Below are 25672 nucleotides of genomic sequence, written 5' to 3' on the forward strand. Positions count from 1 at the left end.
TAATATTACTCTTAATTTTTTTTTTAAGATTAAGGGGATTATGCCATGTCTTGGGAAAAAAATCATTAATTGAGGAATTGACTCTTTTCACCCTCTTCCCCACTAGGAACTGGCAAGAAGTTACTTGGGAGTTAACTGTGTTTGGAGATATTACAATTTCTCTGTTTTCCAAATTGGTGCCCCTACATTTGGTATGTATAGAAAGACTATTGCTAAGCCGGGTCATTAATAACCACAAGAACATTGGTAACAAGGGAAAAACTTAACCATTTTATATGAAGATTGAGATTTTAAAATAATTTAGGAAAGAGAAAGAACTCTATGATGAACATCAGAGTTAAAAATAAGATTCTCCAGACTTGCCACATAGATCTCTTCTTATTTTCTACCTTCATAGACTCACCAGTTTGGTGGGAAAAAAAAAAATACAAAATAAAAATGTTATTGGAGGTATAACTCTTAAACATGGATTTGCTATAGGAGGGAAAAGCTTATCTGAGGGAGTAAAGAATATTTCTAGTTGACAAGTCAAACTTGGGCAGCAAAATTTTGAGTATTAAGCAACAAATTGAGTCATCAGCATTTATTAAATGCCTACTATGTGTTAGGGAAGGTTGCCAGACCTGGGTTTTCAGTCTGAACTCTAAGATAGCTACAAACCCATTAAGGATAGCTATTTTGGGAAAGGAGTTTGATTCCTTAATTGGACCTGGGAAAGTGCAAACCGCCCCCTTAACTCAATTCATTTCAACAAATATCAGTTTAAGTGTCTCCTTATGAAGTGTAAAGACCTTGTCATCAGGAACTAGCAGGTTAGAAGAACAGTAATGTGAGGGAGTCTGTAGCTATCATTAAAATGAGTCTCTTTTTGTCCCAAAGCTTATTTGAAGATGGGAGACCTCTACTATTATGGCTACCAGAACCAATCAAAAGACCTAGAATTGTCTGTACAGATGTATGCCCAAGCTGCACTGGATGGAGACTCACAGGTAAACAAATACTTACCTGTGTCCCATGCCCTGTTTCTGAAATCATTTTGCATCAAGATGAGAACAGTTGCCACATTCATTGGTATGAAAGCTTCTCTGGTCATCAGTGGCAAGACTGTCTTGTGGGACCTTTTTATAGTTTATTTCAAAGTGCCATAGGAAGTAGAATCCTTGCTATTGTTTTGAGGATGGACTCTGTGTTTGCATGTGAAATATGCAGAATGACTGGGACCATGGTGCCATTTTGTAACCAAATGTACAGTATAACCAACTGATCCTTTCAAATATATTCATTCATTCTTCATATATTTTAAAAGCAATTTTTATACAGAATCATTTATACCTTGGGAGGGGAGATACAAGTTCAGCTAAAATTTTATCTCTGCCCCTGTGAAGCATACAACCTAGTAGAGAGATAATATGCCACAAAGATAAACTTCATATCCAACATTCTTTGTGTGAAAGGATAAACACTCTGGGGGGGGTCTGAAGGTGGGGGGAGGTTGTTTTTAATTGGGGGGGAAGGACATCTACTCAGCAGTTACTAAAATATTTATTTAATTTACTTTCCAATGGAAAATGTTTTAACCTTGGTCACTCCTACTGTTGCATCTTTATATTTAGTGCTGTCCCTAGTGTCAGCTTGTAGGAGTATATTTAAACACAAGATTGGAATTGAAACTGAGATCAAGTGAAACCTGAAGACCTACCTTTTTTGAAACTCAAAAATGAAGGGGGAAATGGACCATAGATTCCATCCATCCGTCCTTGTCTCATTGTGACTTGTTTTGGCACTGTTTGCAGGGCTCTGCTAGCTCAATCATGCTATAGATAGAGGGCACCTGCTCTCCTCTAGGGAAGGGAATGTCTGATGATCTCTCCATGCTGGCGCTTTCTCTCTCTCTCCAGCTGCCTCTAGCCCTGCCTGGCAAAGGGAAGAAGTTCAACTGAGACTGGGTTTCAGTCCCTTCATCCACCATCCCATTTCTTTTATGACCCCAGCTCAAGTTTTGTGGCTCAAGCTTCAGTTCTTGTTGATTGAAAAGGAGTAGAATATGCTAATAATTGATAGTGAAAGCTAGCTCCTTATAGCATTTTAAAATTTGCAAAATATTTTTTTTATATATACCTTATTTGATCCTCAACAACTCTGAAGAGTTTTCATTCCCACTTTACAAATGTGGAGTTTGAGAGAGGTTAAGAGACTTGCCCAGGGTCACAAGACTAGTCAGTTGCTGAAGCTGTATTCAAACCCAGAACTTCCTAATTCTAAATACAACTGTGCCTCTGCTGCCTGAGTGGCTTTGAATCTGTTTTTCCTATGGGGGTGGGTAGCAATAGACTGAACTGTACAGAACCATTTATGTTGATGACCATTTTAACAATTAGTTAGTAAAGCCTTTCATTGTTATCTAGTATCTACCTTCCACTAACGCTTTGTTCTAACATCTCATCATGGTGTTGAGGTGAGTATTGGTTTGCAAAAATCCATACCTCTGGAACACAAGCTCTTGTAACTCTGTCAATGCTGAGAAGGCATCAAGATGGATCCGATGATTCTCGGACCAGGTCTGGTAAAGCTTTAGCCACAACAACTTACAAAGACATCTCCTAAGTTGTGGAGAACTTGTGATTGAGGTTGGCAGAGGGAGGACCCAGACCATTGAAAATCGAAATGTATGATAGCCAGCTTAGGAGATTCAGAGGCTTGCAGTCACATGTCACAATATCACCATCTCGGCCTTCATTTGATCATTCTTCTTTTGATCATTCTTCTTGACCTCTTTACAGCATTTGACACTCTTGATCTCCCTCCCCTCCTGAATGTTCTGCCTTCTCTGAGTTTTTGTGACACTTTGCAGCTTTTTCTCCTCCTTCCTGTCTGAGCATTCCTAAATTCCTTTACTAGATTATCACCTATATCCTACTTCCTGAATGTGGAGGTACATTAAGGCTTTATTCTTTTTTTTCTACATTCTCCCATTTGGCAATCTCAGCAGTGCCCATGGATTCAATGATTTTCTCTCCACATTTTTTGGGACTGGAGTCAAGATCTGCAATCAAATCCAGGCTCAGACACTTTTTAGTTTTATGACCCTAGGCAAGTCATTTAATCTCTATTTCCCTTAATCCACTGGAAATATCAGTGGCAAAGCACTCTAGTATCTTTGCCAAGAAAACCTCATGAACACTATGGTCCACAAGTCATAAAGACATGACTGAACAGTAACTACACATCCAAATATCATCCATCTCATATCACTACTTGCTTATATTATGACTTCTTTTTTTGTTTTTGTTTTTTTAGGTTTTTGCAAGGCAAATGGTTAAGTGGTTTGCCCAAGGCCACACAGCTAGGTAATTATTAAGTGTCTGAGATCAGATTTGAACTCAGGTACTCCTGACTCCAGGGCAGGTGCTCTATCCACTGTGCCACCTAGCTGCCCCTTATTATGACTTTTCTAATCACATATCCCATGGATATTGCAAATTCAATATATCTAAGATAGAATTCATTATCTTTCCTCCCAAATCCATTCGTCTTCTGAATATCTTTCTTTAGGTTGAGACCTATTTAGATCTCAACCCTTAGGTTGAGGGTTCCACTATGCAACTGTTTCCTTAGTTTTTCCTCAACTCCTGACTCTCCTTTATACTTTATATCCAATCAATTCCCAATTTTATTCTATCTGTCTACATCTTTTACATTCATCCACACAGCTAGACCTTGGTCCATATCTTCATCTCTTCTCATCTCCCTGCTCTCCTCACTCCAGCACACCCTCTATATAGCTGCCATGGTGATTTTTTCTGAAGCACAGATATGACCACATCCCTCATCTACTCAATAAACTTATCATCTTCCTATTGTGAATAAGATATAATATAATTTCTTCCTCTTGACTTCTATTTATTTATTTATTTTTGCGAGACAAAGGGGTTAAAATTGATTTGCCCAAGGTCCCATAGCTAGGTAATTATTAAGTGTCTGATGTCAAATGTGAACTCAGGTCCTCCTGACTAAAAGGCTGACTACAGGGCTACTCTATGCACTGCACCATCTAGCTGCCCCCATTTGACTTTTAGACTTTTCCAGCCTACTCAACCTACCTTTCAGACTCATTATGTACACTTTCCAATCCAGCTAAAGGAGCCTCATCCCTGCCTCCTGCCTCTGTGCTCTTTATTGCGTATCCCTTCTAACCTCTACCTCCCAGAAGTCCTTTCTTTCTTCAGGAGGCAATTTAAACTGCTAGTTGTCCCCTTCCTGAATTTCTTTGTTTTAATATACAATATTATATAATCCATATATAATTTAGGGATGTTAAATGTTCTTTCACCTCAAAGTATATAAGCAGTAATTATTTCATTTTTGGCTTTTTATCCCCAGTATCTTAAATAGTATCTGACATATGCTAGGTGCTTCATAAGTGCTTGTCAATTATTTGCTTGTCATCATCCACAAACTCAGGATTGGGTGCCTACCATGTTTTATAAAATCAGTTCTAGGGTTACAAGGATGGTCCCTTTTCCTGTAGGAGCTTACAATCTAGTTGAAACAGAGACTCGTTGTCTTGTACCAAGTTAATAATCTAGCAGGATGGATTTGTAATCACATCAACACAGCGATGCCATCCAACAGTGAAGCTCCTGGCTCATCCATGACTTCTACTATGCAACTCTTGTCCTTGAGCAGATCTTCAGTGTCAATGAAATGATAAACTGTAACTGCTGCAGGAGCTCTGAGGAGCTCTTCTTTGTTGAGATTTCGACTCGCTGGGAAAAGCTGTGGGGAGGAATTAGGATCTGAGCTGGGATATGGAGGAACTGTAAAACTTAGATTAGTAAATAGTGAAGAAGAGAAAAGGAATCCTACCCAGACGGGAGCATAAAGAAGGTTCAGGGAACAGAACTGGGCTAGAATGAAGGATTTGTGTAGAGGAGCAATAGGAAGATGAAGTTGGAGGAGATGAGAGGTGGAAGACCTTGAAAACTGGGCTGAAGGATTTCAATTCTATCCTATTTGCAGATAGGAGTTTTTTCTTGAGGAGGTATATATAATGAGTTCAAAGCAGTTTTTAAAGACACATTGACAGGATGAGAGAATCTGAAGACAGGAAGACAATTGTCATTCTTTTGATTAAATGCCTACAAAGTGCTAATCTGTGTTAAGTGCTGAGATTACAAAGTAGAATAAAAAAAAACTGTCCTTCCTCTTCAAGAAACTTACAATATAATAGGGGAGACAATTTCCAAACTATTTACAAATAAACTATATATGATATATATATTATATTTGATAAATTAGACATAATCAGCTGAAGAAAAGCACTAGAATTAGGAAGAATAACTTAAAGAGAAAATTTCCAGTGTCATGAAGCTTGAGATTCTTTAGGGAAGATTTGTAGAAGGATAGGGATGGATAGCTTGGGATACAAAGGGTTGGAAGAAATACACCTAGTAACATGGTCATGGCTCCACTGAAAGAGTGAAAAATTGAACATTTGGACCTAAGAAATAGGCAGTGGATAGAGCACCAGCCCTGGAGTCAGGAGTACCTGAGTTCAAATCTGGCCTCAGACACTTAATAATGACCTAGCAGTGTGGCCTTGGGCAAGCCACTTAACCATTTGCCTTGCAAAAACCTAAAAAATCAAAAACAAAAAACAAAAAAAAAACGAGTTGATTAATAACTTATCACCCAGTTTTTCTTTTTTCATCCACATGCAGAGATAAGCACAGAAAGCTAGAATCTTACCTTCACTTTTTGTGTAAACATTGTGCCCTCCTAGATTTGATTCTTTCAGCCCCCCAACTTAGTGTAGGGAAAAATCACATATCAGGAGTTGGAAGCCTTGATCTGGGGCCACTGGCAAAGCAGGTGTCCTTCCACTGTCATAAAAAGAACCAAGGGAACTATTTAAGTGAGAGCAGAACTACACAACTGTCTTCCCTTTCTGGGCTATTTGACCCAAGTTTGCAAGAGGTTTTTAGCCCCATGATGTTCTTGAATAAGAAAATAGGCATTCTTCCTTGACCTGCTCAAACCCCTGAAAGAAATGTCTAAAGATTTATAAACTGGAATTGGGGCTGGTAAGTGTTTATCTATTAGCTCTCCACAAAACATGTATATATATAACATACTTTAAAGTTTAATCTGCATTATTAACTTTTCTCATCATTTTCTTAAGCCTAGAAAATCAAGAAAATGATAAATCATTGATTTGATGCTTTTACCTATTTCTGAAGTGTGAATGTTCACACTGAAAAAATTTAACAATCAGTTTATCAACCAGTCCATACTACCTGGCTCCAGGTTTTCTGAAACCAGGTAGCAGAGCAGAATCTTTTCCTAAAGATCTAAAGGAGTAATTTTCCTATGGTGACTAATGGAAAACTAAGCACAGCTATCCTAAGTCTTAAAAGTATGCCCAGTAATAGAATATGACTCCACCAAAATGTGAAAATAAAAATACAGAGTTTGATTTTCAACCTGCTGATGGAGTTTCAAAGAATAATCAGTAAATAATAGACATGGCTTTTGTTCTGGTCCTTTATTTCCTTTGCTTATATGAAAGCAAAATTTCCAGCTAATTCTGTTTTCAGAAAGTGAAGGAAAAGGACAAATCCTCCGGTTGACTAGTTTCTGAGCAGATGGAGCTCAGCATCCCTATGAAAGCCTACTGGTTCTTTTGCAAATAAATTTCTCAGATGCATATATTTAGGGAAACAACTCATCAATGAAGATGACAAAACCATCTGGCACCAGGACTAAAAAAAATATGGAGGTTGTAAAAGTTTACATTCTGATGAGGGGTGTGGGTCCGTGATTTGTTTGTTTGGAATTGATGAATTTCATTTGTGGTTTGTTTAGTTATTTTTGTTTGTTTATTTTGAATTTTTAGGGATTTTTTAACCTGGCCCTTCTAATTGAAGAGGGAGCTACTATCCCATACCACATTTTGGAATATTTGGAAATTGATCCAACACTGCATTCTAGTAACAACTCAATCCTTCAGGAACTCTATGAAAGGTGAGCTCATAACTTTCATTTCACAATAGTACATTTTTTGTGTGTGAGCCAAAGGGGAAGTATTAGCTTCTGGGTAAAAGTCAGTCTCCAATTTCACACTAGCCAGTCACCCTGCCTCCCTCAGAGACTTGCCGAATGTCATCCCATAATTCATTTCTTTCCCATCCACTGCCCCAACCTTATCTTCCCTAGGAAGTTAGCTTGGAAATCAAGTACATAGAGGATCTACCTGGGAATTAGGAGGAATGGATCAAGGGATGAATAAAGTGCTTATGAATCATTTCCTATCTAATAAGAAAGAATGAAAAGGGCTCAAGGTCCGTTGTTAACTACAAATTTTCCTGCCCAGTCAACTCCAGCTGATTGATTACTTACTATTTGCCTTAGGCACAAGGTTTAAGGTACTGAGTCATTGATATCAAGTCTAGATGAAAATCTTTCTTTTGAGAATGCCAACCCATAGTGCTTCATGGAAAACAATGAAAAAGAATACCAATCAGATACGTTTTCTTGAAGTGAAGTTTTTGAATAGCCAGACACGTAAATAACAGTAATATCAGATGGTGACAGTGATTTTAGCAGCCTGAATTTATATAGCACCTTAAAAGTTCTCAGTATGCCTTAAAGATGTTATCTCATTTGATTCTCACCATAGCTCAGTGAATGAAGAAGGCGTTCTTGTTATCCCTATTTTATAAGTGAGGAAACTGAAGGGGAAATTAAGTGGCAACCCTGTGAGCAGGTGCTGTTATTATTAGCCCTATTGCAGACAGGGAAACTAGGGTGGGTCAGTGACTTGTCCAGGTTCACATGGTCAGTAAGTGTGGGTTAGGATTGGAATTCAGTTCTTAATGTGAACTCTTTGAAAGCAGGAGTTGTCCTCATTTTTCCTTGTCTAGTTTAAGCACTTTCCCTAGGGCTTAACACACAGTAGTGATTCATAAGTAATTTATTCATCCCTTGATCCATTCTTCTTGATTCCCAGGTAGATCCTCTATGGATGTGGTTCCCAAACTAACTCCAATAGGGAGGATAAGGTTGGGACAGTGGATGGGAAAAAAATGAATTATGTGGTGACATTCAGCAAGTCTCTAAACATTTAGCAGATTAAATTTTGAAATGAGGTTGAATTGTGAAATCTGAGCTTCTCTTAACTCTGATTATTGGACCATGTTTTCCGAGCGGAACCACAGCTCTTTGGGAAGGAGGATAACAGGCGGTAACAAACTAATCATTTAGCTGGTGTTCTTCAATTTACAATATTTTGGAGGAAGTGGGATAGTCTAGGTAGAGAGGTGGACCTAGAGCTAGCAATCCCTGACTTGAAATCTTTTTTCAGACCCTGATTTGCTTTAAAATGGTGCTTATAGAATCTTGCTTTATAGAGCAATGGCAAACATCAAAAATGAGCTCATCAGACAAAATGCTTTGCTAGGTGCTCTGGACATCTTTCCTCCCAAATGCTGAGAGATAGGGACTGGCCTGTTTTATCAGAATCCTGCCCAAGCAACCTCTGCATTGCAGCAAGACTCATACTGGTTTATTTGATAGTTACCCAAAGGGGTCAGAGTCCTTGAGCACCTAAAACAAAACAGAACTGAAAAGAAAATTAGGGTGCCATTCTATTCTGCTTTGAAATCTGTCTCCTGTCCTGAAATTGTTTTTGCTTACAAGAAAAACAGCAGCTTTGTAGACTATTTTGAAAATATCAGTAATCAGTAACCACTTAAGTCAAATAACCAGGGTGATTTGTGGTTTTTATTGTAGGTGCTGGACCCATAGCAATGAAGATTCGCTCAGTCCTTGCTCATTTGCTTTGTTTTATTTTCATTTGAGGCTTATCTGTAATGGAATTTTGCATTCCACCTGGGTAGGTATCATCTCCCTTGGCCTCCCCCCATTCCCACCTGTCTTTACAGACCCTGCCCTTCCAAGGTATCATTCATCTAAAACCCACTTCTGAATGTTTGGCAGATCTACATTCTGGGAACCTTTCTGGTGTCCATAATAATCGCATTGGCAGTCCAGTATTTTCAATCAGTCTCAGGTAAGAATCTACCTAAATCAAATCCATTAGAGGAAAAAAAAATAAAAAAGAAGTATGTATGTCTGTGATTTTTTTTCCCCTTATCTTCCTCTGTTTAGGTTTTACTTTCCTGCCTCCATTTTCACTTTTAGACTATTCCATGTACCTAGAATACTTTCTGATTCTCAGGCACTGCAAACCTTCCCCTCCTTCCCTTCAGGGTCCAATTCATGTACCACCTCCTCTGCATTACCACAGTAAATATTTGCTAGATTGCAGCAAATGAATACCTTTCCTGATCACCCTCAGCTTGTCATGATGCTCCTTCTTGACTTTTCTCTAGGATTTAGTATATGTCTCTCATATGATAGTTACCAGATAACACATTATATTATTATATTGTGGATATTCTTAATTCATCTTCTAGATGTGAGGTTCATGAACTTTTAAAAAGTATGTTTGATAATTATATTTCTATATAATTTATTTCTTTTGTGATTCCATGTATTTTATGTATTTAAGAACATTATTTTGAGAAGGGGTCCATGGGCTTCACTTGACTTTCAAAGGAACCAAAGACATGCAAAAACTGTTTAAGAACCCCTATTCTAGATTATAAATTTCTTGAAATCAGGAATAAAGACTTTATTTTTTTATTTATTTTATTTAATTTAAGTCAATGGGATTAAGTGACTTGTCCATACAGCTAGGTAATTCTTAAATGTCTGAGGTCACATTTGAACTCGGGTCCTCCTGACTCTAGGGCCCCGTGCTCTATCCACTCCTCCACCCAACTGCCCCCAAGAGAATAGAGACTTAACTTTATATCCCTCATTTCACTCACAGGACCATATTTTGCATATTTCAAGAGCTCAATAAATATTTGTTAAAATAAAATTAAACATGGATGGATCCATGTTGATATATATTAAATATATGGATGTAAAATTGAAATCTTCATCATCAGAACACATTTATTCAGCATGTATCTGATCTTTGTTCTATAGAGAACAGCACAGACTTACAGACCCTCTTTTTAGATTGTAGTCTAAAACAGGCTCCATCAAACTGATCAGACATTAAAAAAATGTAAAAACTCACAAAATCTGTGTGGACATTGACAGACAACAAGATGAAGAAGGGACATGCTCTAGAAACATTAGCACAGTGATTGTATGTGTAGCAGAAAATGAAAAGTGAACAGAATAAACCTGATGTCAGAAGGTGGTGAGAAAGGAGTCAGTGGTGAGGAGGGCAGATGGAATCATCATTTTATTTCCAGTCCCTAAGGAAGTTAATGAGGGACCATCCAAACCCTCTCCCAGGTCTGATGCCTTATTGTCAGTTGGCTTATAAATCTAGCTCATGCAAATTCAGTTCCATCACTAAATTTGTTACCAGGTATAGCACATTCATTTTGCATCTTGTCAGTGTTTTCCATTTCAAATTATCGTTGTCATTTTTACTCTGTAGAAATATTGTTATGATTATTACAAATGCAATTCAGTTAGAGGAGCTGAAAATTGTCTTTATGATTTTATACCAGCTGGTACCCATGAAAATTCATGGGTTAGTAGAATTGTTTTTTTATCAAAAGTTGTTCCTGCTACTTTTTTTCTTATCTTCATCTTTACTCTCAGTATATCCTCATCTTATTCTTTCCTCCTTCACTTTATCACTTCTTTTCCCTTGTCTTATTTTTCCTCAACTTTCAATATTGCAGGGGTTACTCTGTATCACTCACATATTTACACATTTCCCCCCACCCCCAACTTTTTGATCTCTCCTAACTCTATCTCCTTCCCTTCCTCTTCAGTGACAATCTGGAATCTCATGGGAGATATCTTCAGTATTTAGCAAGATTTCAGATTGGGTGCAAACTTAGAACTAATCTTGGATTTGGAATCCCCAAATCTATGTTTGAATCCCAGCTTTTCTCCTTAATTTCCTGTGTGACCAGGGGCAGCTAGGTGGTGCATTGGCTAGAGCACTGGCCCTGGAGTCAGAAGGACCTGAGTTCAAATGGCCTCAAACTCTTAATAATTACCTGTGTGACCTTGGGCAAGTCACTTAACCCCATTGCCTAGCAAAAACAAAAGAAAAAAAAGTTCTGCAATTTCCTGTGTGACTGTGGTTAATTAATTTCTCTCAGGGCCTCAATTTCCTCATCTGTAAAATGAGAGTTGGACTAGAATCTAGATGATCTCTTGAGATCCCCTGCTACTGTATATCTAATCATAATAATTAGTTACAGTTATGGGATAAGCAGCCAGATTGAGGATTGGTTTATATATTAAAAGAGAGAGAGAGAGAGAGAGAGAGAGAGAGAGAGAGAGAGAGAGAGAGAGAGAGAGAGAGAGGAGAAACTGAGTGTTGATGATTCCAAATCAAAGACAGAAGGACTTAACCTAATGTATAACAATACTGACTCATGGTGTCCCTCTCTGATAAAGGGTTAAGGGCTGTCTGGTAATAGGAAGTAAGAAAACGAGTAAGTACTAAGGTAGTAGCAGAAGATGTGATGATGAGTTTTTGACACTTAGAAAGGTGTTACAAAACAAATCAAAACAAAACAAAAAAACCCTCGAAACACAACTATATGAAAATCCAGGAACCACATGGAAAAAAATAACCCTGTGAATGACACATTGTTCTAAGTTAGGGAACTTTGCTATTTAATGACTTGCATTTCAGTCTGTGCAGACATCTTTTTTAAAAAGATAATAATTCATTTTTGTTCTTTTAAGCTGAGATGTCCATCCATTTTGTTTTAGGCTCCAATCATCCAGAGAGAATTATGTTCTATTTAGTATTGGTTGAAACCTTGTATAAAATTGCCCATCACTTTATTGGTGTTCGCAAGGCTAACTCTGAAGAGGTTATTTATTTCTTCCAAGGGTACTTTGCTTGCAATTTGGCATAGGCTGCCACCAACTCAACAATTGGATTCTAGCCTTAGGGTCCAAATACTCAAGCTTCTGATAGAATTAATTTACAGGGAAGGAGAGTTGCCTGCATTCCCATTCAAGGCAGTTTTTCTGTGACAATAGAGATCCTCATTAAAATAGTTAAAGATTAGCTAGTGTTAGTCTAAACTAAATTTTATTAGCAATGTCTTCTCACAACATTTTCAGAAATATATGTAGAAACAATTACTAATGTTTTAAACTGATACATTTTTGAAGGGCACATAAAATCAAGCCTCTTGATCTTCTGAACAAACCAGATGAAATATTATTCTTGGTGGGGAAAGCTAGATTTGATAAACATTTTTTCTATTTTTTTTCAAAATATTGCACTTCTGGTTGAAGAGACCTGGTCTTTCATGGACCAATCATAGGAAAATGGACCACATGAGAAGGTGTTAAACTGGGTGTGATTTAATCTCATGAGTATGGCAGAATGGAGGTCACAGGTAGGCTTACTTTTGGCTAACTTTTTAAAGTTAGTTCACTGGGATCAAGAGGCAAACCCAGCTCCTAAATCACAAGAGGAGAAGACCCCTTGGAGTGGGAGAATGGGGAGCTATAAAGGAATGAGAATGGGAAGTGACATGGAGTGGCAGACAGAGGCAACTACCAAAAGTAAGGAGTCAGCATCCTGGAAATGAGGTTGCTTGATCACGATGTGTTGAGACACAAACTTGTGTTGTTGAAACTACTCTGGACTCTAGACCCTTTATCTTCTTTCTTCCCCTGAACTTTTTTGTCAGGGTTTTAAAGTCTTTTCCTCTGGGGAGAAAGAAAACCTGTTTTGTTTTTTTGTTAGTTTTAAATTCTATACTTTGTGTTAACCACCAATATTTTAATTTTTTATTATTTTTTTCATTTTTTAAAATTATGCAAATATTTTGATTTCCAATTATACAATAGTAATTTCAACCAAGCATTTTTTGCAAGATTTTGAATTTTACAATTTTCCCCTCCCCCAACAGAAGGCAATCTGATAAAGTCTTTACATTTGTTTTCATGATACGCACAGATTGAGATTGAATGCTTTGAGAGAAAAAACTTATCCTTAATGAAAAAAGAAAATATTAGAGATATTCAAATTATGTAATACATAGGACAACTTTTTAAAAATTGGAGATAATAATCTTTGTCTTCATTTAAACTCCATAGTTCCTTCTCTGGATACAGATACCATAGATCCCCTAAAATTGTCCCTGATCATCACCAATTTTTTTTTTTAGTGAAAAAATATAGTTGAAAGGTGGCAGCTGAGGGGGAATCATACCCCAATATAGTTCTAACTAGTTGTTTTTCCAAAAAACATTGTCTCTGACTGAGATCTCAGAATGAACAAAAAGATAAAGAGAATTAAAGACCGACATTACATTCCAAAATGGAGAAAATACATTTATACGGAAAATGCAATTGGACCACATATCAGTAGTTGGATGAGGAACAAATAAAAGTGATTGTACAACCCTAAACAATATATAATGATTTTTAACATGACTACACTTTTTTAAAACCTTAACTTATTGATTCATTTTGTTTTTTAGCATATTTGACAGTTTTCCAGTGAGATTCCCATTAGGCATTCAAAGCAAGCTCTTAAGGAGACTTCTCTTCAGGAACCTAGAGAAGCCTAGAGTTTGGATGCATTTTTAAAAGAGGAGAGAGAGAGAGAGAGAGAGAGAGAGAGAGAGAGAGAGAGAGTTATTGGATCAACTTCAGTGAGGTTATTTCCAGAGACTATTCTTTAGATATTTGATCAATTGACTTTCCATCTCCAAAGGCTTCTCTCCAGTCTTAAATTGTGTTTGTTTCACAATCATATGGCAAAGAGCTCTCAAAACCCAATGTATTTCCTGTAAAAATGAAGTGTTATTGGGCATATTAGGCAAAGTAATTTCTACCCACTACAATAACAGTAATAATGATAAAGTTACATAAAAGTTACAAAAATTTGTATAGCTTTCAAGTCTGTAAAGCATTTAACATATATTTTAAAAAAAGTCTGAGTCTTAGTGGAATCCTGTAAGATAGATATTACTCTAGTTATTATTATTCCTATATTACAAATAGAGAAATTAAAGTAAAAAATGAGTTATGAACCTATTTCTTCTTATCTTCCAGTCTGAAACTGAATCCACTGTAGTCTTCTACCTTATGCTCAATAGAGCATCTCAGTAGTCCTTAGCCCAGTACCTACATCTATGGATAGTTTTGATGGGGATAGGGGAAAATATGTCTATTTTAGTATAATGTTTTCTTTTTAATCCTATATATTTTGTTTTTTGTGCATTTAAAATAATCTGAGGAATGCAGATGCTTCATAAGACTGCCAGAATAGTCCATGATTAAAAAAAACCCAACCTTGCCCTAGATCCTGAACAGATGCCTTTGTCTTTGTGTATTTAAAAAAAAATTCCAAATCCATCCTCTCCCCCTCCACTCTCAAGTACACTGCAGCTTTTTTGAGTCCCCGTTAGATTCTGAGCTTCTTAAGAGCAGACTTTTACCAGAGCTAACACAATGCCTGACCCATAATGGGTGCCTAATACATGCTCTTTGACTGACTATTCAATAAGAGTCTGCCTTAATGTCCCCAAATCAGATCTGATAAAATTACATATATTCATTCATTCACTGAAGAAAAAATACAATTAGTACCTACTATGTGAACATATTTTAAACAATTGAGTGATAGGGGAGATGAAAAAGACAGCATTCTAACAAGACCAGAAGGGCCATGAGAATAGGTCCCATGCCTTGTATTTCTCTCCTCTAGATACTAGGTTGTAAACATGGTATGAACTTAATAACTATTTCTTGAATTGAAATAATAAACAAATTAGACAGGTTTCCTGAACTCAGAAAGCAGAGGTATAGGAACTAGATCCATGATTTCATTGGTAAAGGGAAGCCTCAGTATGGAAATTCTACCAGTGCATATTGGTATCTACTCAGGAACTGGTAACACGGAAAGGTTCACTTGAGCCAGACTCCCATGATCATTATGGGTCAGAAGCAGGGTTTGTCCACTTGCTACTCTGGTCCCAAGGCCGTCTGTTCTTCCTCTATACTACAATGCTTCTCACTACCCACATTGAGTTATAATCAGAGAGTGAATATAGTATGAATATAATATACTACAAGTAAGACAAATATGGCTGAAGAGCATAAAAGAACTAGGAGGTCAGATGTGGGAAAAATCATGTCCAACTCCGGAAATTTCAAACATCTACATGGTGGAGATGACATTTGATATCAGAACTTCATCCTTCAAAGTAATTCATCAGGACTAATGATGGATGACCCAGACATTGATGATCCATAATCTTTCTTCCCAAACCTGCTCCTTTTCATCTCCTAACCGATGCTTAGGGGAAAGTAGGCTCCTTTTAGTATTATCACAAATATTATTAAGCCCCTACTGTGTACAGAAGCACTCTGTGAGGTGCTGTGAATTCAAAGACAAAAAGAGAATAGTTCCTCCCCTCCAAGATCCCAGTTGTGTATATGTGTGTGTGGGGGGGGGGGGGGCAATAACTTGGCAAAAGGGGAAGCAAGCAGATAATCAAAGGATGAAGCTATAACTTTTATGTAACTTATCATTATTATTGTTATCGTAGTGGTAGAAATTACTTTGCCTAATATGCCCAATAGCACTTCATTTTTTCAAGAAATATATTGGATCTTGAGAGTTCTTTGCCATATGATTGTGAGGCAAACACAATTTAAGGCTAGAGAGAAGCCTTTGGAGATTGAAAGGGAGGCAGCTATACTGAAAAATCTGCGAGAAACAATTCTGTTGGCTGAACATCAAAACTCTTCTCCATCATTGCAGATAATCAAAAGATGAAGCTTTAATTCAGGAAGCACAGTGGCATTTTTAAAAGCAGACCCAACTTATAAAAATGATATGGGACTAAACTCTCTTTGAGAATAATTACATTCAACCCCAGAAGGGAGAAAGGATTTTTGTAATCTCAGCATGAAGCGTAGCAGGTTTGCTCATCGGTCCTGCAGGGCTGCATTAAAGACACAGCGTGGTGTTCTAGAAAGAGCACTGGGTCAAGAAGCAATAGGTTTGGAGTTTCCAATTTGACATTTGTTAACTTTGTGACCTTGAGCATGTCATCTAGTCTAGTTGCTGAGCCTCAGTTTCTTTGACCATGAAATGGGAGTAATACAAAGACTTGTATTGCCTACTTTACAGAAGTCTTGGGAGAATCCAATTAAATCATATATATATAAAGTGCCTTACCATAAAAGATTATTTACAAGTGAGTCACAGACCTGCAAATCACATTCTTAAGCAGATTTGCTTTCACCATAGGGTATCCTTATAAGTGAGGGACTCTGAGACCAGTGATTCTGCATGTTTCCCCGGAAAGCCCTGACCTATACAATTCCATGAGGAAGGTTCTTCATTTTGAGAATAGATTTCCTTACCAGACACTGTTAACTCTAAGCAAATTTGTGTAGTAGATTAGTGTATTCTATTTCTGCCTCTATTCCCTCTTCTGGTTCTTGGGGTTCCCTGTTTCTGACCCTATGCCCATACCTTCCCTACAGAGCCTGTCTCTTACCTTATTGATGTAATACCCTACTGATAAAAGGTTAATTCTGTTACCTCTATCAAGGGTTTGAATTTGAAGGCTTTTGAGGATCCAAGGAAATTTATCCATATGCTTTTAGCTAAAGAATAGAATTCTGTAGGATCATTTTTCCCCCTAGTGCTAAAAGGGACTCCAACTCTCTTTTTATGATAGCTAAATAAACTTCCAGAGAGGTAAAATAACTCATCCTAGGGATGCAAATCTAGGTCTTCAGACTCCAAATTCAGCATTGTCCCTTTTGGGCGTGTCATCTTTTCCACACTACTTCAGGAGGAACAAATACAGCATGTGAGAAAGGACAAAGACAACTCAGCCCTTGGAGCACTGGTTATAATAATAATAAAGCGACTGACCTCAGACAGAAGACTCATTCTTACATCAATCTAGAGATGATTAAAAGGGGGCAGCTAGGTAGTGTGGTGGATAAAGCACCAGCCCTGGAGTCAGGAGTACCTGAGTTCAAATCCGACCTCAGACACTTAATAATTACCTAGCTGTGTGGCCTTGGGCAAGCTACTTAACCCCATTGCCTTCTAAAAAAAAATAAACAAAAAGATCATTTAGAGAAGATTAAAAGGATCAAAGGTGTTAGTGTTAGTATCCACAGATAGTGATAAGAACTGGGACCCACTGCCTATAGGTGGGTTTTTAGTTTTTTACTAAATCTGTGTATTTTTTTTCTACTTATTATTTCAGATACTCAGCATTTTTTTTGTGTGTATGTGTGTGTGTTTGTGTCCGTCTGTGTGTATCTTTACAGCCAGTGGTCCTCCGGCATCTGTTTCACAGCTCTCTTCAGAAATAACCACTTCCCTTGCAAATCCAGCTGATGGCACCTTGGAACAAGAAGAGGCCATCCCCACAAATAATTTAGAGCAGCGAGGGTGAATTGCTGACTCCATGTTTCCCTAGATGAGAGATGGAGCCTTTGGACAATGGATATTTGATGGTAGACATAAGATTGCTGCAGCCAGGGAATTATAATGCTAAACCCTTCAATGTGTTTTGACTACTAGAAGTTAATATTGCACTTGAGTAAATATCTATATCTATATGATACTTATATTTATGCAAATAAATATAAATATATGTATATATTAAATATAGTCATATGGATATAGATATTTAAGTTATCAGAGCAGATACTATTTTTCCCAAGGGTATCAGGCAAATGCAGTGGAACTCTCTTCCTATGCCAATGTTAAGGACATGACTGATGCTCTATTATGGTCTACAGAATTATGAAACCTTGGACTCAAACTATGATATTGCTATATTTCAAGGGACATCATCTACCTGTGTTCTATCTAAATCCACTAAAAGCAAGTTATGTTGTAATGGGGCTTCCATCAGGGTGGTTCAATCTTTTTGAAATTTTCCTTTATTGAAAAACCGGCGATTGTGGATCCTAAGCAGGGTTCGTAACATTTTTGTCCATAGCATTTGTGAACAGAAGAGTACTTTCCACAGTCAGGCTGCTCCTGGAAGCACAATCAAAATTCCTCTTTGTCTTGCCATGCCTAAAGGAAACAAAAGGCGCCTTAATTAGAGTTAAGTCAAAATCAGTGTGAAATACAGAAAAGAAAATGTCATTGTAAATTGGTTCACATATTTCTCCTTAAATTTTTCTAGGATCATAGTGCTTTAAAATGCTTTAATGATATTGCCAGATATGGTTTCTTCACAATTGTAAACCTTCAGATGCCATTTAGAAAATGATTAGTATTTAAGAATAGTCTTCACCATGAATTACCCATTAGAATAGAAGTAGCCAATGGAATATGCAGAAAACAGTCCTTTAGCTCCTAGTCCCCCTGTGCCTAGTTCTTGGGTTCTGAGAGAGGTGTGCCATGCTGTGTGTGTGTGTGTGTGTGTGTGTGTGTGTGTGTGTGTGTGTGTGTGTGCTTGTGTGTGTGCACATGTGTGCATATGTGTGCATGCATCTGTGTGCATATGTGTATATGAAAGAGGAAGAGTGTGTGCCTCTGTATGTGTGTGTGCTAGAATAATTAAAATCAGTAATGCAATATTGTGGGTCCAGTCTACTCTCTTTGCACTACTTTATTTACAGTAGTAAATAAAATTATTTTTATACTGTTTACCAACTGTGAAGCGATTTTTTTTTCTTTTTCATATGTATGTGGTGTTTTTTAATCACTCAAAGTTCTAAAGTCTGTATATTTTTGTAAAGACAGAGGTAAGAGGAAGCTTTGTCAGACAGATTTTTTTTTCTGGTGTTTCATTAACTTTTGAGGTTAAAAAGTGGACAAGTGAGACCCCTCTCTAAATAACCAATTACCTAACCCTGCTTCTGGTCTTGGTGTCTGTGTCCCTGTCCCCAACCTTTCTTGGAGCTAAGGTCAGAATTTCCCCTATTACATGTCCCTTTTAAATTCCTTTTTGCACATCCCTTGATGATTACTAGATTACTGTTCAGTTACAATTGTCATTTAATATGAACACCTGAATATTCAGGTAGGAGGTATTGCGTCTCCAGAAGTTGGTTCAGTACCAGGTTGAATTCTGATCCAAGAGGAGGGACTGAAACCTATTCTCCAGATGGTTTTTAAGGGGAAAGCAGAGTGATTTTGAGAGCCAAACCAAGAGTTTTTTTTATTTATTAACCCCATCATAAGCCCAGAAATCTCATATTATCCTGATCCCAGGGTCAAAACTTAATACAACAGGCAGCCAATCCAATCCTTTGCCACATATTCTATTGGGGTACAGGGAATCTATGAACATAGAGAAGAGGAAAGTACATCTTTTCAGTATTTACTTTTTTAGTACTTAGTTTTTAGCCCTATGTATTTTATTTTAACACATTTAAAAAACTTTGTATTGAGAAGAATGCACAGGTTTTATCAAAGTGAGAGGAATCCAAGGTTAAGAATCCCTGTTCTATTCCAGGTACTGGACTTGAAGACAGAAATTCCTGAGTATGAATCTTTCCTCAGACTCTTGCTAGCTGTGTGACCTTAAGAAAGTCATTTACCCTCTCATAGATTTAACTTCCATATTGGTAAAATGGAGATAATAATAATAATAATAACTTCACAGAGCTGTTTTGGGGTAATGTGAAATGATATATTGATTCTACCTTCTAGTATTATTGCATTTCCCCTCTTACTTCATAAGATCATGCAAAGGACTTTAGAGACCACTTAGGCCAACTACCTCACTTAACAGATATAGAAACAACAACCATCAAAATGAAGTGATTTGTTCAAGGTCATATGAACAATGGCAAAGTAAGACAGGATTTACACTCAGTTCTCAAACTGAGTCATAGTCCCTCCTCTCTGTTTAAAACTAAATTCGTGAGAGGCCAAATTGATGCCATGGAGGGGCCTGGACTGGTATAAGGAGAGGGAAGGGTTTTCTAGAGGTAACCTATACTGTGCATACAGAAGACTCTCTTCAAATCCATCTTCTGTCTGAGAGTCTCTACAGAACAATTTACCACCACTGACACTTTGCCAAACTCATATTGTTCTATAGATTTAAAGGCCTGGATCACTGTAGCATATAATTACCACCAAGTCCTCCTGGATTGGGGAAAGGGAGGTATGGGAAGGAAAGTTGGCAGTTCTGCCTCCTCTCCTCATTTTACAGAGGAAGGAATGAGGTTCAGAGAAATTAAATTAATGGCTTGGGGTCTTGAGGTAATGAAAGGCTGGCAAGGAACCTCCAGTTATATTTCATGGTTCTTCCAGTGAATGAAACCTTGCTTATATTGTCTGATTTCTTCAGATTTCACCCTGTCTCCAATGTACCCCTTAAATGAACTCCTACTGAAGTGCTCACTATAATTTTTTTATGGTATGTGTAAGACTGTTATTTTAAAGAAAAGATCTCGTTCTGAATCTTTTTAAAGGATTAGTCCAGAGTCTTAAACTTCCCTGATCACCTTTTTGATTCTCTTTAATATCTGAGATCTCAAAGCTTTTTCTTGATACTGCCAATTCTTTGTTGTCTGTGCTATGAGAGGACCAAGAAGGCAGATTCACAAGGGTCCCTGTAACCTTTTTGTTTGCATCATTCTCCTTAATTGAGGGGTCAACAAACAACAAACTTGTCAAGAGAAGGAAAGATTAGGGTGAAGAAGTGAGGTATTCTGAATCACAGCCCTTGTGGTCCCTTGTATAATAGACTTGAGGTCAGAAGACCTGGATTTGAGTCTGGACTCTGTCACTTAGTAGTTCTGGGACCTCTATCAGCATAATTTGACTACCTAAACAAATGTTTTACAAATGTTTAAACAAATGTAAGATGAAAATAGTACCTGTCCAGTCATGCTCAAAGTGTTTGTTGAGTTGGTCAAATGAGATGACATATGTCCAGAGGCTACATAAATTGAAGATACTCTGAGTGGACAGTTTATTCTCCCTAGGTATATACTTTCTCCATTTTAATTAGTATTCTTTAAAAAAAATCAACTGATTCCAACTAGGTTGTTTTGCAGAATAAAACAAAAATTTTATGCAATCTATTACACTCAAATCTAGATTATAGATGATCTTGAATGTCATTTACATAGGTTAGGCAGAAGAAAATGAATGGAAATTAAAACTGAAATCAATTATTTTAACCTCTCTTTACTCTGGAAGAATGGAGAGAAAAAATGAACAAGCTAGCAAAATTAGTAAGCATTTATTAAGCACCTTCTAAGAAACAAACACTATACTAGGCACTAGGGATAAAAAGTTTAAAAATGAAAGAGTTTGGGGGATGGAGCCAAGATGGCAGAGTGAAGGCAAGAAATCCCAGAAGCTCTCCCCCAGACCACACCAAATGCCATTAAATTATGACTGTAATCAAATTCTAGGAAGGTAGAACCCACAGCCTAGGCCCCACTGGTCACCAGAACACATCTGTCTCCAGTCCTCTAGGAACAAATGTAATGTGGCCCTTTCTAACCTTGGAACAGACCTTCTTTCTGTGGGTGAAACTAGGTGAAGTAGATACAAAAAAAAAATACTGAAGAAAATAGCATCTTAAAAACCAGTTTTAGGTCAAATGGAAAAAAAAAAGCAGTCCAAAAGGTCAATGATAAGAATACCTTAAAAGGCAGAATTGGCCAAATAGAAAAGGAGATTAAAAAAACTCTGAAGAAAATAATTTCTTTCAAATGTAGAATGGAACTAAGGGGAAATGATGACTTTGTGGGAAATCAAAAAACAATAAAACAAAATCAAAAGAAGAAAAAACTAGAAGAAAATGTGAAAAATTTCATTGGAAAAAAAAATACAGATTCAGAAGAGATAATTTTAAAATTATTGGACTACCTGAAAATCAAGACCAGGAAAAGAGCCTACATTTCATTTCTCAAGAAATAATCCAACAAATTGCCCTGATATCCTAGAAGCAGAGGGGAAAATAGAAATCAAGGGAATCCATAGATCACTTTCAAAAAGAGATCCTGAAATAAAAGCATTATAGACAATTCCAGAAATCCCAAGTCAAGGAGAAAATACTACAAGCAACAGGAAAGAAACAATTCAAATATTGTGAAGCCATAGTCAGGGTTACACAGGATTCAGCCACATCCATATTAAGCACTCAGGATTTGGAATATGATATTCCAGAAGGCAAAAGAGTTTGGGAGAACCAAAGAGAACCAAATATCCAGTAAAAGTGAACATTATTTTTCAGGGGGAAAATATGGATATTCAATTAAATAGAGGACATTCAAACTTCCCATTGAAATGACTAGAGCTGAATAAAAAGCTTGATCAAGTATAGTACTCAGGTGAAGCATAGAGAGGGTAGATGGGAAGGGCAAATTATGAAGGTTTTAATGATGTTGAACTGCTTGTATTCCTGCATGGGAAGATGATACTGATAATTCATAAGAACCTTCTCCTTAGGGCATTTAGAAGGAACATTTATAGACAAGGTACAGGAGGGAACTGAATATGAATCTATAATATAAGTGGAATTAATGGGTGAGAAAGGAATGTACTGGGAGAAAGGGAAAGGAGAGGTAGAATGGACTAAGATATTTCACATAAAATAGGAAAGAAAAAGTTTTTGCAATGGAGTGGAAGGGGGAAAGGTGAGGGGGAATGAGTGAGCCTTCATTTTCATTGTAAGTGGCTCAGAGGAAATAATAACACACACTCAAAAGGGTATAGAAATCTATTTTATCCTAAAAGAAAAAAGGAGAGGAAAGAGATGGGAGAAGGGCAGGCAAAGGGGTAGAGAGGGGCATAGGTGATAGAAGAGAGGGAAGATTGTAGGAGAGGGTAGTCAGATACAACACACTTTTGCAGAGAGACAAATGAAAGGAGAGATAGAATAGAATAAATGGGGGTGGGGAGGAATAGGATGGAGGGAAATACAGCTAGCAATATATACATATATATATATATATATATATATATATATTGAAGCAACTTCTCAGAAGGATGATGAAGAATGCTATTCATCCCAAAGAACTGATAGTATCTGAAAATAGAATGAAGCATACTGTTTTTTTTCCTCTCACTTTATTTTTCTTGAGGTTTCTCTGTCTTTGTGGGGGAAGGGAGAATTATGTTTACTTTTAAAACTGGACTATTGTAATGGGAAAAAATTAAATACTTTAAGAAAAAATAATTCTTTTGAAAAATAAAAAAAAGTGAAAATAGTCCCACCCTGAGGAATTTAATGTATTTCCCTAATGTATAAGACACACCTTAGTTCTAGGACATGAAATTAAAAAAAATATTACATAAAAGTTATTTAATTCAAGTTTTATTCATCATGAAATTCAACGACATTTTGCTCATAGCTTTCAGGTATCTTTTGGGCAAATCTGGTGTGAGTACACATGCTTAGTCCATTCCATTTCATGAACCTGAAGCACCAATTGTGTCCTTTGAAATTAATCACTTCTTTTTCATCAGCAATTCTTCTTGACTCATGTGGAACCTTCTTTGTGGACACAGGAATTCCAATTGCCCTTTGCTCTTCAAGCCATCTCTTCAATTCCCTCTAACTCAGGCATTTTGCTGATTTGCCTCTCATGACCTTCTTCTGCTGTGGCATTTTCAGTAGGGTTTCTTCTTCCTTTAACCAGTCTCAGATTGTTTTCTCAGTTGGAGGAGGATCAAACTTGTGTGCAACAGTATGATTTCCATTCACTTTTGCAAACTGAATCACTTTGAATTTGAATTCAACTCTGTATGAAAATCTTTTCTGAACCATTTCTGGGCAGAATGTGGCAAAATGTAACCTAATATACCAGGAACAGATGCAAAACAATGAGTGCAAAGAGAACAAGTGAAAAACTAGGAAATGCAAAAAATCTACAATAATGAGTGCAAAATCAAGCACTAAAAAGTGGGAAATGCAAGTAAAAAAATCTGCAACCACTGTATAAGATGCTCCCAGTTTTTAGACCCCAAATTTTTGGGGGAAAGGGTGTGTCTTATACATGAGGAAATATGATATAGTCTATGGGAAAAGATAATATCACTCATGCATATATGTGTATATCTGTACATGCATGTGTATATATATTTGTTTTTTTCTTACAAAAATAAATACAAAATAATTTGGACAGCAGGGGACTGAGGGAACCATGAAAGGATTGCTGGAGAAGGTGGTGCTTGAGCCAAACATTGAAGGAATATAAGAATTTTTAAGATGCAGAAGGGAGAGGAGGGCATGGGAGATGGTACAAAGGTTCAGTAATGGGAGAAGAAATGTTGTATTAAAAGAACAACAAAAAGGTTGGAGTAACATATATATATATATATATATATATATATAAAAAACAAAGTTGGAAAGTAAAGTTGGGAACTACATTGTGAAGACTGTTAAAAGACAACTGAAGATTGTATAGTTTAACCTCAAGACAAAAGGAAGCCACTGGAAAGTTTTTATGGTGGTATTGACTGTTTTTTGAGTAGGGGAATGACATAGCTTTAGAAAAATGGAGGATGAATTGGTATGGAGAGCAACTTGAGCTAGGGAGATCAATTAGAAGCTTAATCCAATAGTCCAGGTGAAGAGTGCTGAACTAAGAGAGTGATTGGAGCACTAGGATTGGAAACAAGCCTTGTCTTCATTGAGCTCAAATTCAGTCCCAGACACTTAATAGTTGTTACTTAATCCTCTTTGTCTCGATTTCCTCATCTGTAAAATAAGCTAGAGAAGGAAATCATAAGGCATTCCAGTATCTTTGCCAAGAAAACTCTAAAATAGGGCCAGAAAAAGTTGGACATGATTGAACAACAGTAAGGGAGTGATTTGTGTGAGTGGAAAAAATTATATGTAAGAAATATCATGGCAGTAGAGAAAAAATTTGTTCCATAATCTGTTTTCTCTGCACTGACCATGTATCTTACATTAACACTGACTCCCCCCCATTCCATTGTCCAAGTTATTGAAATGAGGTTAATAAACTTTTTAATAAAGTACCGTGCCCCTCCCTGGCAAGGACTCAATAAATCCTTGACCCCAGGCACAAGACAAACCCTGATCAAAAACAACAGATCCCTGTCTTAGTATTAAAAGATTAAGTCTTTTAGCTATACCACCCCTCATCTATGTATCCCTGATTACCTCATCTCTGCTCTCTGAGTTACTGCTCCCATCAACATATAGTTAATCACCTCTTCTTCTTGTCCCTTCCTTTCGGAGACTAGCCTGTTCTTGAGGAATATAATCTCCCCCAAAAAAACATCTCATGCCTTTCCACCCTTCTTTACTGTTTATCCCTTCATTGCTTGTCCTCCTTTAGAAAGCTAACTCACTTTTGGGGAGCATTATCCCCAAAATAAACGCTACTGCCTTTAGATCTGTCCTTACTGCTAATACCCTGATGGCTTGTCTTCCTTTGGGAGACTAGTCTGCTTTGGGGAAGCATAATCCCACAGATAAACTCTCAAACTACTATACCTCTCTTTATTCTGCTTCCCTGCTGCTGCTGCTGCTAATCCCTTTGGTGGATCAGTGGCTCCCAACTGTCCCAACTATCTGAACTTCCTTAACTTCTGCTTAACCATAGCAATATCTAAAACAAATTTTTTTGTTCCTCAATTCTTCTGGGTCAGAGTCAC

At 37.1% G+C, this 25672-nt stretch overlaps 1 protein-coding gene across 2 annotated transcripts in view; it reads left to right on the forward strand.

Moving 5' to 3' along the window:
- Positions 1-18558, forward strand: part of SEL1L3 (SEL1L family member 3) — a 132018-nt gene extending 113460 nt beyond the window's left edge. For both annotated transcript variants that reach the window (XM_074229674.1, XM_074229675.1), the window contains 6 exons: positions 107-191; positions 880-989; positions 6896-7023; positions 8791-8893; positions 8998-9070; positions 17383-18558. In XM_074229674.1, the coding sequence (XP_074085775.1) occupies positions 107-191; positions 880-989; positions 6896-7023; positions 8791-8893; positions 8998-9070; positions 17383-17510 (627 nt within the window). In that variant the 3' untranslated portion in view covers positions 17511-18558. The remainder of the gene's footprint in view (positions 1-106; positions 192-879; positions 990-6895; positions 7024-8790; positions 8894-8997; positions 9071-17382) is intronic.
- The last annotated feature ends 7114 nt before the right edge of the window (positions 18559-25672 follow it).

The sequence above is a fragment of the Macrotis lagotis genome, chromosome 3 (genome assembly GCF_037893015.1).
Source record: "Macrotis lagotis isolate mMagLag1 chromosome 3, bilby.v1.9.chrom.fasta, whole genome shotgun sequence".
NCBI classification, from domain to species: Eukaryota; Metazoa; Chordata; class Mammalia; order Peramelemorphia; family Peramelidae; genus Macrotis; species Macrotis lagotis.